General features: G+C 45.3%; 1 protein-coding gene across 7 annotated transcripts in view; it reads right to left on the reverse strand.

Annotated features, from left to right (window-relative positions):
* RUBCNL (rubicon like autophagy enhancer) overlaps positions 1–10,432 on the reverse strand; it is a 52,198-nt gene extending 41,766 nt beyond the window's left edge. Inside the window, exons 1-2 of one of the 7 annotated variants that reach the window (XM_031655716.1) lie at positions 9,562–9,579; positions 8,862–8,944 (exon numbers count right to left, since the gene is read on the reverse strand). Coding sequence is in view for 1 of the 7 variants with exons in the window: in XM_009191905.4 (XP_009190169.1) it covers positions 576–639 (64 nt within the window). In the remaining 6 variants the exon portion in view is untranslated. Of the gene's footprint in view, positions 1–575; positions 1,089–1,124; positions 1,586–8,763; positions 9,166–9,561; positions 10,016–10,107 lie in introns of those variants that run through there. The other 6 variants (XM_021929420.2, XM_009191901.4, XM_021929419.2 and 3 more) reach the window with 6 other exon arrangements.
* Between the last annotated feature and the right edge of the window lie 369 nt (positions 10,433–10,801).

The raw sequence follows: 10,801 nt of genomic DNA on the forward strand, positions 1-10,801 counted from the left end.
AGTGCAGCAGTGCGATCACGGCTCACTGCAACCTCCACCTCCCGGATTCAAGCAATTTTCATGCCTCAGCCTCCCCAGCAGCTGGGATTACAGGTGGGCACCACGCTGGCTAATTTTTGTATTTTTAGTAGAGACAGGGTTTCACCATGTCGGCCAGGCTGGTTTCAAACTCCTGACATCAAGTGATCCACCCAACTCGGCCTCCCAAAGTGCTGGATTGCGGTGTGGGCCACTGTGCCTGGCCGATCCCAGTGTTTTTTTTTTATAAACAAGTTAAAGTCAATAGTTCAAAGAGAATGACCTTATTTGGAGCCTCCCATACATGGAATGACCTAAGTGAATTGAGCAAAAACCAACTTCCTCATAAAAAGCAACTGTCAGAAGCAGGTGCTTGCTTCACTTCCTTCTACAAAAGTGTTGTTGCTTCACAAAAATAACCAGCAGGTGCTGCTTTGCAAGGTTATAATATCAAAGCATTGAGAGTTAGAATAGGCCCATAATATATTCACAACCATGTCTAAGGTCACAGCTGGACAGTGGCAGAGAGAGGACAAAAGGCCAGGTCGGACACTCACCAGGAGTATGAGTTTCTCGAAGAGGCAGATTGACACAGAGGAGAAAGTAATGATTGGAAACCATCAAAGTCCATGCAGTAGTGACAGGAGGTCAATATCCCCATTTTTTATTTTACCTTTAAGGCAAAAAACAATTTGCCAGGTGCTATGATACCATTGCCAGGTATGTCACTTGTTTCCATATTGTTTGTAGTGTGTTATTCAGTTAAGAAATATTTATTGAGCATCTACTACAGGTCTGGCATTGTTTTTGTTTTGGTAGCACTGGGGTAACAGAGGGGACTAAAATGAGCTTCCTGCCCTTCCTCAGCTTATGTGCTGGTGGAAGGGAGATAGTGAATGGACACAAATTTATACCTTCAGATATACATACATTTCAGGGATTGATAAGCAGAGGTAATACAGGTCTAAGCAACACTTAGCATCTTCTCAACATACTTCCTCCCACTGTCACAAAGGGGGCCCTTTGAATCAGAGATACTTAGGTACAAAAAATAAAATCAATTTCCAAAAATATTTAAAGGAAGAGATCTCAATCTCAAAGCTTACCATCATTCCTACTGAGATTTTCCAGCTGGGATTAAAAGGTAAGCACAGGCCAGATTACTAGTGAACATATAAGCTGCAGCAAAGGCCCTAGACAAACAGGAGACTTCAGGACTCCTCCAGCTAAGTCATTGTGACATCAGAGTCAGTGGCCCCATCAAGAATGACTGCATCACTAGAGCCACCACACAGACACAGTATTAACAGCAAAGATGCAACTTCTGCAGGAGGGACAGATGCCTCAGTGCCACCATGACACCTACAGTGACGTCACAAAAGTCTTTCAGATCATAAGCAGTTAGCACTTTGAGGGCAGAGCAGCTTTAGCTCCCACGACGTAAAACACTCTTGAAGTTATTTCATGAACAGGCAAAAGTACATCAGATTTAAGATTTAGGATTTTCTATGCCCCAACCCTAACTGCCTATTGAATACACAACTGGGGACATCAGAGTAAAGACACATCTTTTTTTTTTTTTTTTTTGAGACGGAGTCTCGCTTGTTGCCCAGGCTGGAGTGCAGTGGAGCAATCTCGGCTCACTGCAAGCTCCGCCTCCCGGGTTCATACCATTCTCCTGCCTCAGCCTCCGAGTAGCTGGGACTACAGGCGCCCACCACTACGCCCGGCTAATTTTTTGTATTTTTAGTACAGACGGAGTTTCACTGTGTTAGCCAGGATGGTCTCGATCTCCTGACCTCGTGATCCGCCCGCCTCGGCCTCCCAAAGTGCTGGGATTACAGGCGTGAGCCACTGCGCCCGGCCAAAAGACACATCTTAAATCTTACCTTGTCAGTGAGGCCTCCCTGGTCAGCCTATAAAAACTAGCAATTGCCCCTCCCAAACAGTTCCTATCCCTCTTTTTAGCTCTGTTTCTCTCTTTAGCACAAATCTCATTATATTTAACCTCAATGACTAGCACCCACCAGAATGTTAAACCTATGAGGGCACTTTTTTTTTTTTTTTTTTTGAGACAGAGTTTTCATCTTGTTGCCCAGGCTGGAGTGCAATGGCACCATCTCAGCTCACTGCGACCTCTGCCTCCCAAGTTCAAGCAATTCTCCTGCCTCAGCCTCCCAAGTAGCTGGGATTACAGGTGCCCGCCACCATGCTTGGCTAATTTTTTTGTATTTTTAGTAGAGACGGGGTTTTGCAACGTTGGCCAGGCTGGTCTGGAACTCCTGGCCTCTGGTGATCCACCCGCCTCGGCCTCCCAAAGTGTTGGGATTACAGGTATGAGCCACCGCATGTGGCCAAGGGTACATTTTAAAATAAGGTATTTTGGACACTACTTTGTCCCCAGAACCCAGAACAGTGGCAATAATAGGTGTTTGATAAATATATTCTTTGCACTTATGAATGAAATCATGAACAAATTATCAAACAATACCTAGGTATGGTTATGTTGGTTATTTCTTCGTCACTCAAGAAAGGAAGTCAAGAATGGATGTCACCCTTTAGAAGAAATTAGAAATCATGACCTAAATGTTCATCAACCATTTCCTTAGAATAAAGGATATCAGAGAATAGAAATCACAAATAAATAAGAGTCTAGAGTGAAAGGTAAAATTCATTTTTATCAATTTTATGCTACGTTACTAAGCACAGGTGCTGATACCATTGCCAGCTATGTTCCTTGCTGCCATATCGTTTGTAGTGTGTTAGTTATTCAGTTAAGAAATATTTACTGAGCATCTACTACAGGTCTGGCATTGTTTGTGTTTTGGTAGCACTAGGGTAACAGAGGGGACTAAAATGAGCTTCCTGCCCTTCCTCAGCTTATGTGCTGGTGGAAGGGAGATAGTGACCCCCTTTGTGACAGTGGGAGGAAGTATGTTGAGAAGATGCTAAGTATTGCTTAGACCTGTATTACCTCTGCTTATCAATCCTTGAAATGTGTGTATGTCTGAATGTATAAATGTGTGTCTATTCACTATCTCCCTGGCTAGTAATAAACAAATGCTGAGTGGAGCACGAATAAATCTTAAACTGTAGCATGTGAGCTGCTTGGTCACCACAGTTCCCCAGAACTTCTTCCCTTCCTTCTCGGGATCTACTTCTCTTCATGCTTTGACGTTAGGCAAAGATTCATATCCCCAAGAGAATAACAGAGTCTAAAACTATCACATATCAAATATAAACTGTCAAGACGCCCGATAATTTAACTCGACAGCTTCCAAAACAGTGTCCAGGAATTGTGGTAAACTACAATTTTCCTATTTCATCTATATACTATATACTATGTAGTAATAAAAGCCACAGAAAGGAAGCAGTGCTATACTGTGATGTGGCTGGGTGGTGTCACAAAAGACTCCACTCTGATTTAGCCTTTGGCAATGACCATTAATTTTGAAGGTTTGCTGTCAGAAGAACACAAAAGAAGGCAGAAAGCAATCAAGAGAAATGGGTAAGTAAGAAGGGAAAGGCAAAGTTCACGGAAAATTGAATATTTCACCTAAAAGAACTGCAGGGTTGCCCAAAACACCCAAATGACTAACTCCCTGTGGTCACTGCATATGACACCCTTCCCAGTCTCATTCTGCAAAATAATAATTTGCAAATTTTCAGGTGTTATTATGCCAATTTGAGAACTGAAATGGAGACCATTAGGCAACTTACTCAAAGGCTCACTGCAGCCTTGACCTCCTTGGCTCAAGTGATCCTACTGTCTCAGCCTTCAGAGCAGCTAGGACCACAGGTGTGCCACCACATCTGGCCAATTTTTTTATTTTTGTAGAGGAAAGGCCTCACTGTGTTGCTCAGGTTGGTCTCAAACTCCTGGCCTCAAGCAATCCTCCTAGTTCAGCCTCCCAAAGTGCTGGGATTATAGGCAAGAGCCACCATGCCGGGCTAGACTTGTTTTTTTTTTGTTTTTTTTTTTTTTTTTTTTTTTTGAGACGGAGTCTCGCGCTGTGTCACCCAGGCTGGAGTGCAGTGGCACGATCTCGGCTCACTGCAAGCTCCGCCTCCCAGGTTCAGGCCATTCTCCTGCCTCAGCCTCCGAGTAGCTGGGACTACAGGCGCCCGCCACCACGCCCGGCTAGTTTTTTTTTTGTATTTTTAGTAGAGACGGGGTTTCACCATGTTAGCCAGGATGGTCTCGATCTCCTGACCTCGTGATCCGCCCGCCTCGGCCTCCCAAAGTGCTGGGATTACAGGCTTGAGCCACCGCGCCCGGCCCCCGGGCTAGACTTGTACACTTTAAATCAGTGAAGCGTTTGGCATGTAAATTCTATCTCAATCTCAATAACAGTATTTTTTTAAAAACACGAGTAGGAAATGCTCATCTCCCTTCAAAAAGATCTAGAACTAAAGGGAGCTGTATTTCATGGGCTACAAGGATCCAAGGAGCACAAGCTACACATCTGGCTGTGAACAAAAATACTGAAAGGATAGGAGAAAGTTAAAAGGAGAAGGGAAATACTGAGTAAATGTGTCAAAAATAGGTAAGGAGAAGAAAGAGGAAGTAAAAGTGAAATTGTCATGATAGAACTATCTAGAAAAGGAAAAAACAAAAAACATCAAGACCTGGTAAAGACAGAGGTTTTTTTTTTTTTTTTGAGACGGAGTTTCACTGTTTTCACCCAGGCTGGGGTGCAGTGGCACAATCTCGGCTCACTGCCACCTCTGCCTCCCAGGTTCAAGCAATTCTCCTTGCCTCAGCCTACCAAGTAGCTGGGATTACAGGCACCTGCCACCATGACCGTCTAATTTTTTTTTGTATTTTTAGTAGAGACGGGGTTTCACTATGTTGGCCAGGCTAGTCTCGAACTACTGACCTAGTGATCCACCCACCTTGGCCTCCCAAAGTGCTGGGATTACAGGTGAGCCACGGCACCCGGTCTATCCACGCTTATCTTTAAACCAGTGCTGCAAGAAGGCTCTCAGGCCAAGATTTACAGATGATAAACAAGGTCAAAAAAGATAAGTATTGTGGTTATGTTTTAAGTGCCTATTTTTAAGAAATATATACAGAAGTATTTAGAAATAACTGACAGAATGTCAGTGGGGATGATACATAGAAATAACTGGTAGCATTTCTTGAATTTGCTTTAAAATAATGCCAGTGGGCAACATGGATGAAGCACAACTGGCCATGTTGATAACTGCCAAAGCTAGACGAAGGGAGAAGGCTGTTCATTGTACTATTCTCTCTATGTTTAGGTTTGAAATTTTCCATTAAACAATTCCCGTAGGTTTTCTAAAAACCTTCAATTTGCTACATCTGTCCATGAGTCCCTAGGTTGCCTATCTGACCTCCTTCTCTGCTACCTGGACACCTCTACATCCCTCTACCCATACCCTCTTGTGGATCTTTATTCAAATGAAGACCTTACCCATCACCTTCAAAACTGAGACCTTTCCCATCACCTTTGACAAAACCACATCTCTACAGGTAACTGCTCTCCCCACGTACTGCCCTATAGCCTTCTCTACAGCATTCATTTTCTGACACCTTTCTCCTCATCAATTCATAACTAATGTTTACATGACATTTACTTTGTGCCTGGCACAGTTCCAAATTTTCTACACACACATCATTTCCCTATGCCTCGATTAGGTCAGAATCTTTCAAGGTGCTTCAGATTATTACCAACCTAGCCCAGCCCCCAACAAAAATGAACTCTCTTGGCTTCTACACAGCAACATCCAAAGGGCAGCTGGAGGATGGGGGTGGGGTGAAGACTATTAAAGCTATCTTGATTAAGAAACAGTCAACATATGAGCAAAACCCACAAGTCCAGGTGGCATTGTTTGGAAAAACAGAAAGCAAGAAAACTATCATCTGTAATTTCACAATACAAGAGAAGATACATGGAGTGAATAATGAATTGTTTCTGCCATACTAAGACACACAGCCAGGCTACTTGAGGAGCTATTTTCAAATGACCAAGACCCAGGACGCCCAGGCTAAACTAATCTAGCCCTAATTCTACAAGCACAGGGGTGGAGAGAAGACCTTTAAATCTTGTGGACTCAAATATCTCTTCCGAATATTAATATTCACCCAGCATGCGGCAGACTGCCTATACCTTGGCAATGCTAGTGACATTGATATGTCTACCTTCCTGAGCCCAGATCACCGTAAAACCAAGCCTAAACTAAGAGTGAGCAAGCAAAAAAACTCCCAGATTTTTACGTAAGTCATGGGACTAACAAAATGATTTAACAATTGAGCCATATTTTTAAAAATACCTGCAAAATATGCATATAGATAAGTGGAAGTCTCTTTACTTAACAAAGTGGCCATGCCAAAAACTAAGAATCATTTCCAAGTAAATACAGAGAGAATAGGGAAGTGCCCTACGTATATTTTTGGAATTCAGTTCTTTTCTGATCAACGGTAGCTTGTTGGAAAAAAAGAATGTAAAAGAGTATAAGAATACAATTCTTTATAAGAATAATACAATACCTTTGAATACAATTCTTCTTATACTTACTCTATGATTGTACTTACTCTACAATTTTCTACAAACGTACTTACTCTACAATTTTCTTTTTTCTTTTTTTTTTTTTTTTGAGACAGAGTCTTGCTCTGTTGCCCAGGCTGGAGTGCAGTGGCGCGATCTCCACTCACTGCAAGCTCCGCCTCCCGGGTTCACACCATTCTCCTGCCTCAGCCTCCCGAGTAGCTGGGACTACAGGCGCCCGCCGCCATGCCCGGCTAATTTTTGTATTTTTAGTAGAGACGGGGCTTCACCGTGTTAGCCAGGATGGTCTCAATCTCCTGCCCTCGTGATCCACCCGTCTCGGCCTCCCAAAGTGCTGGGATTACAGGCGTGAGCCACCGCACCTGGCCTGCAATTTTCATCATCTAAAATCAACCAGTGAACAGCACCTGTTGACTGTGGGTGCTTTTCAACGTTACCTCTTAAAAAAAACTTTGAGGTCTAATTTACATTTACTTCTTTTAATAAATATAAAGCTAAGGATCATTGGAATGAATGCATTTTTAAACAATAATTTTTCAACATAATTGTTGGAAAAATCGCATTAAGTGTATAGTTTATTTTAACTTCTATTCATTTTCCAGCCTACTGATGACAAAAAGGCTTGAATCTGAAACTCTTCTTTTTACATTCTGAGTATTTTACTTTCACAGAGCATATTTTATGCTCACTAGAAACAAAGGATTCATTCGATGTAGAATTATTATCACCATGTTATGGGTCAGAAAAGGAAGTAAAGTGATGACCACATAGCCACTCAGCAGCATGCTCAGTCCAAACTCTGGAACCTTGTCCAGAGCCCCTAGTTTCACCATCCATGTCGCCTCCGTGTGTGGGATAAAACACAATGCAAAAGTTAAAATACTCACACACACAGGACCCAATTCAATATAATTTTTATGCCAATCTGAGAAAAATGACTTATTAGCTGTGTGATTTTGAGCAATGCTCTTAACCTCCCCATGAAGGATAGTGTGACAATGAACAGAATTGTAGTACGTGTATCAGTCTGGTACACAATGTCCTATGAAGGTTAGCTTTATTATCACCATCATTATTATTGCAGAAAGACTTTCAGTTCAGAATAAGACAGCACAGTTAAAGAGACCTAGTTTTATTTTCCAGCTTCTTAACTGTGTCATCTTTCAGCTCCTTTTAATTAAAAAGAAAAAACAATCAGAGATCTAATTGGGTATCAGGAAGACACACAATATGACTAACAGGCACTAATATTACTACACTTATAGTCTCTGGAAGGCTGGACATACTTATCCAAGAACTGCCTAAATTGTTACAATAACACACCATGCTAAATCTTCCATGTTAGAAATTCCGTATTTCTCTCCATACTAGAAATAATCGTTCCATATTAGAAATATGAATGTAGATTTGGTAACAAGGGAAACTATTCAAATTTTCCAGTGCTATTATGTGTGCCTTCAGATGGGTGGGGGGAAAATATGTCAGCAAGCAATGTATCCTTTCTTTAGTTTTTCACTTATAATCCTCTAAAATCATGCAAAAAAAAAAAAAAAAAAAAAAACAAAACCAACAAACGTTTACTCTTGGATGTTTAACCTTGGCTCTGACAGAATGTTCCCTGTATCAAAAAACAAGAACTCAGCCAACAATGTTTTAGGAGTTAAACGGTTGCATGAAGACTATGTCCAGTCAAATCTAACCATCCACCCCTCTCCGAGGCTATGACCCTCAATTTTCATCAAAGCTCCTACCATCTCCCATTTTGTACAGGCCCTAAAGAAGTTAATGAAAAAGGCAAAGTTCCTGTGCTGTGCTGTCACTCAGTAATGAGCAGTTTCATGTGGCAGTGCAGAAACTGGGGTTTGAGAAACAGATGTGTCCTGACACTCTGGACTGGTAATCATGAAAACCCCATTACTGCCATAAACATGCTGTCTTAACTCGGCTCCAAACAAGGTTCTGTCGGCGGCCGGCAGCGTTTGAGCTGGCAGCAAATGTGGGGATACCTTCATAAGATACTTTATAGGCTTCAAAACACCTCCCTCCCTTCAGGCCATTAACCTTCGAAATCACACAGTGGGGTACGGCTGGAGTATCCTCCCCCCCTCCCCCCCCAGGCAAGGGAACTGAAGTTTAAAGAGGTTTCTTGACTTGCCAAGATCTCCCCGCTACTTTGGCTTTAAGAAACTGGGTCTAAGAAACTCAAGCTTACGGATTCTCTGTCCTCTGCGCGCTCCCACCGCATCTTCAATTCAAAGATCCTTCCAAATTTCATAGAAATAACCTAGTAAGGGCAGCTCTTGAGTGTACCTTTTCCTTTGAGTCTTAATTTTCACTCAAGGCGAAGTAACCCCTCCTCTGAAAGTTCTCCACGTTCTCCAAGCGGACAGCATCTAGTTCGCAGGGGATCCATATCAGTGTCAGCAGGTGGACTTCACAAGGGGCGGGTTGGGGGAACGCCCGCCTGACAGTGTCCTGCGTGGCGGTGGCGGGGGGGCGAGAGGCGGGGAGTTGCTACGTAGGGCGCTCGGACCAAATAACACGCCGCGATTTCACACTCCAGCCTAGCTCAGTTATGTAGCAAAATGTTTTTCTGTCACCAGATAGCCACGACTTTGGCTGTGTTGAGGACAAGAACAGAGAAAAGCCACATCCCGGAACACTGCGCCTGGGAGGACGCAGGACGCAGGCTTTGTAGTCACCGAGAATCGCCCTGCGTAAAAGTGCCCTGAGGTCCCGCTTCTGCGCCCTTCCCGGCCCAAGCCGAACACAGGGTCAACCTCACCCTACAAAGTCAACGGGATTGAAATCCGCCACCCCGCGAGGAGCCCCTTCCCACTGTCTCCAAGGGGCCCCCGACACTAAGATACCTGGGTGTCTCTGCTGAGCACAAACCTCCCTGGCGCCCCTTGCACCATCCCAGCTCTCCCGCTGCCCTCCCTTCCCTTTCTCTAACCACCCTCTCCGTCCCACGCCGCTGCACTCTCGCCCCCGGCCCCGCCCGCCTCACCCAGCCAAACCCGGGCGGTGGAACGCTGCGCCGGGTAAACGCCGCGCGTCGGGTCCTCCCTCGCGCGGCTCGGGGCAGCGTTCCGTGGCCACCGCGCTCCCCATAGCAGCAGAAAGGGGAGGGAGGAGAGCTACCGAGGAGAGGACAGAGACGCCCACGCCGCCACGCCCCCCGCCCCACCTCCCACACGGGGGCCACCGTAGCTCTCTAGAAGCTCCTCAGGGAAGCAAACAGCCGTTCCCGCTGCAGCACTGAGACGCCGCTGAGATGGAAGGAGCTGTGGCCATGCGCGCTCCTACACCGGTGCCGCGGCGCCCTGGCCCAGCACCACGCACCCATGCGCCCCTCTGCTGGTCCTCCTAGAAATCCCGCCCTGCCCTACCCACGGGGCCAGACGCAACGACGCTTTCAGGGGTCAAAGACCTGGCAGAAATGAGTTCCCAACCCCAGATGCCCGAAGCAGCTGTATTTAGCAGTCATACAATTGCCTGAAATGAAGATTGAGTAATCTGGATGAGTCGGCCCTGAAATCGACCTGCAGCTTACCCAGAACGTGAGCTGCCTCACTCTGACCTCTGCTGGCTGCTTCACCTGGAGTCGGAGTCCGACTCATTTAGCACTTCACTGTCCGTGTTAGTTCAGCTTTCACTGTCAGCAACTCGTCACCTTGTCTTCTTGCAGCGAAGGTTTGGAATCCCATAACGGGTGTGCAGCGATTAGTCCTGAGATCATGGTGGTGCTAGGAGAACCTGCCAACCAATACAGAAAGTTGTCACGAATAGAAACCTAAGCTCTGGCCGGGTGCGGTGGTTCACGCCTGTGATCCCAGCACCTACTTTGGGAGGCCAAGGCGGACGGATCACTTGAGGTTAGGAGTTCGAGACCAGCCTGGCCAACATGGTGAACGCCTGTCTCTACTAAAAGTATAAAATTTAGCCGGGGGTGGTGGTGGGCGCCTGTTATGCCGGCTACTGGGGAGGCTGAAGCAGGAGCAAACCGGGAGGCGGAGGTTGCAGTAAGCCGAGATGGCGCCATTGCAGTCCAGCCTGGGCGACAGAACAAGACTCTGTCTAAAAAAAAAAAAAAAGAAAAAAAAGAAAGAAAGGAGAAGAAGGGAAGGAGGGAGGGAGGGAAGGAGAGAGGAAGGCAGGCAGGCAGGAAGGAACCCAAGGGAGGGAGGGAGGAAGGAAGGCAGGAAGGAAAGGAAGGAAGGAAGGAAGGAACCAAAGCCAAAGGAAGG

This window comes from Papio anubis, chromosome 15 (assembly GCF_008728515.1).
Source record: "Papio anubis isolate 15944 chromosome 15, Panubis1.0, whole genome shotgun sequence".
Classification (NCBI taxonomy): Eukaryota; Metazoa; Chordata; class Mammalia; order Primates; family Cercopithecidae; genus Papio; species Papio anubis.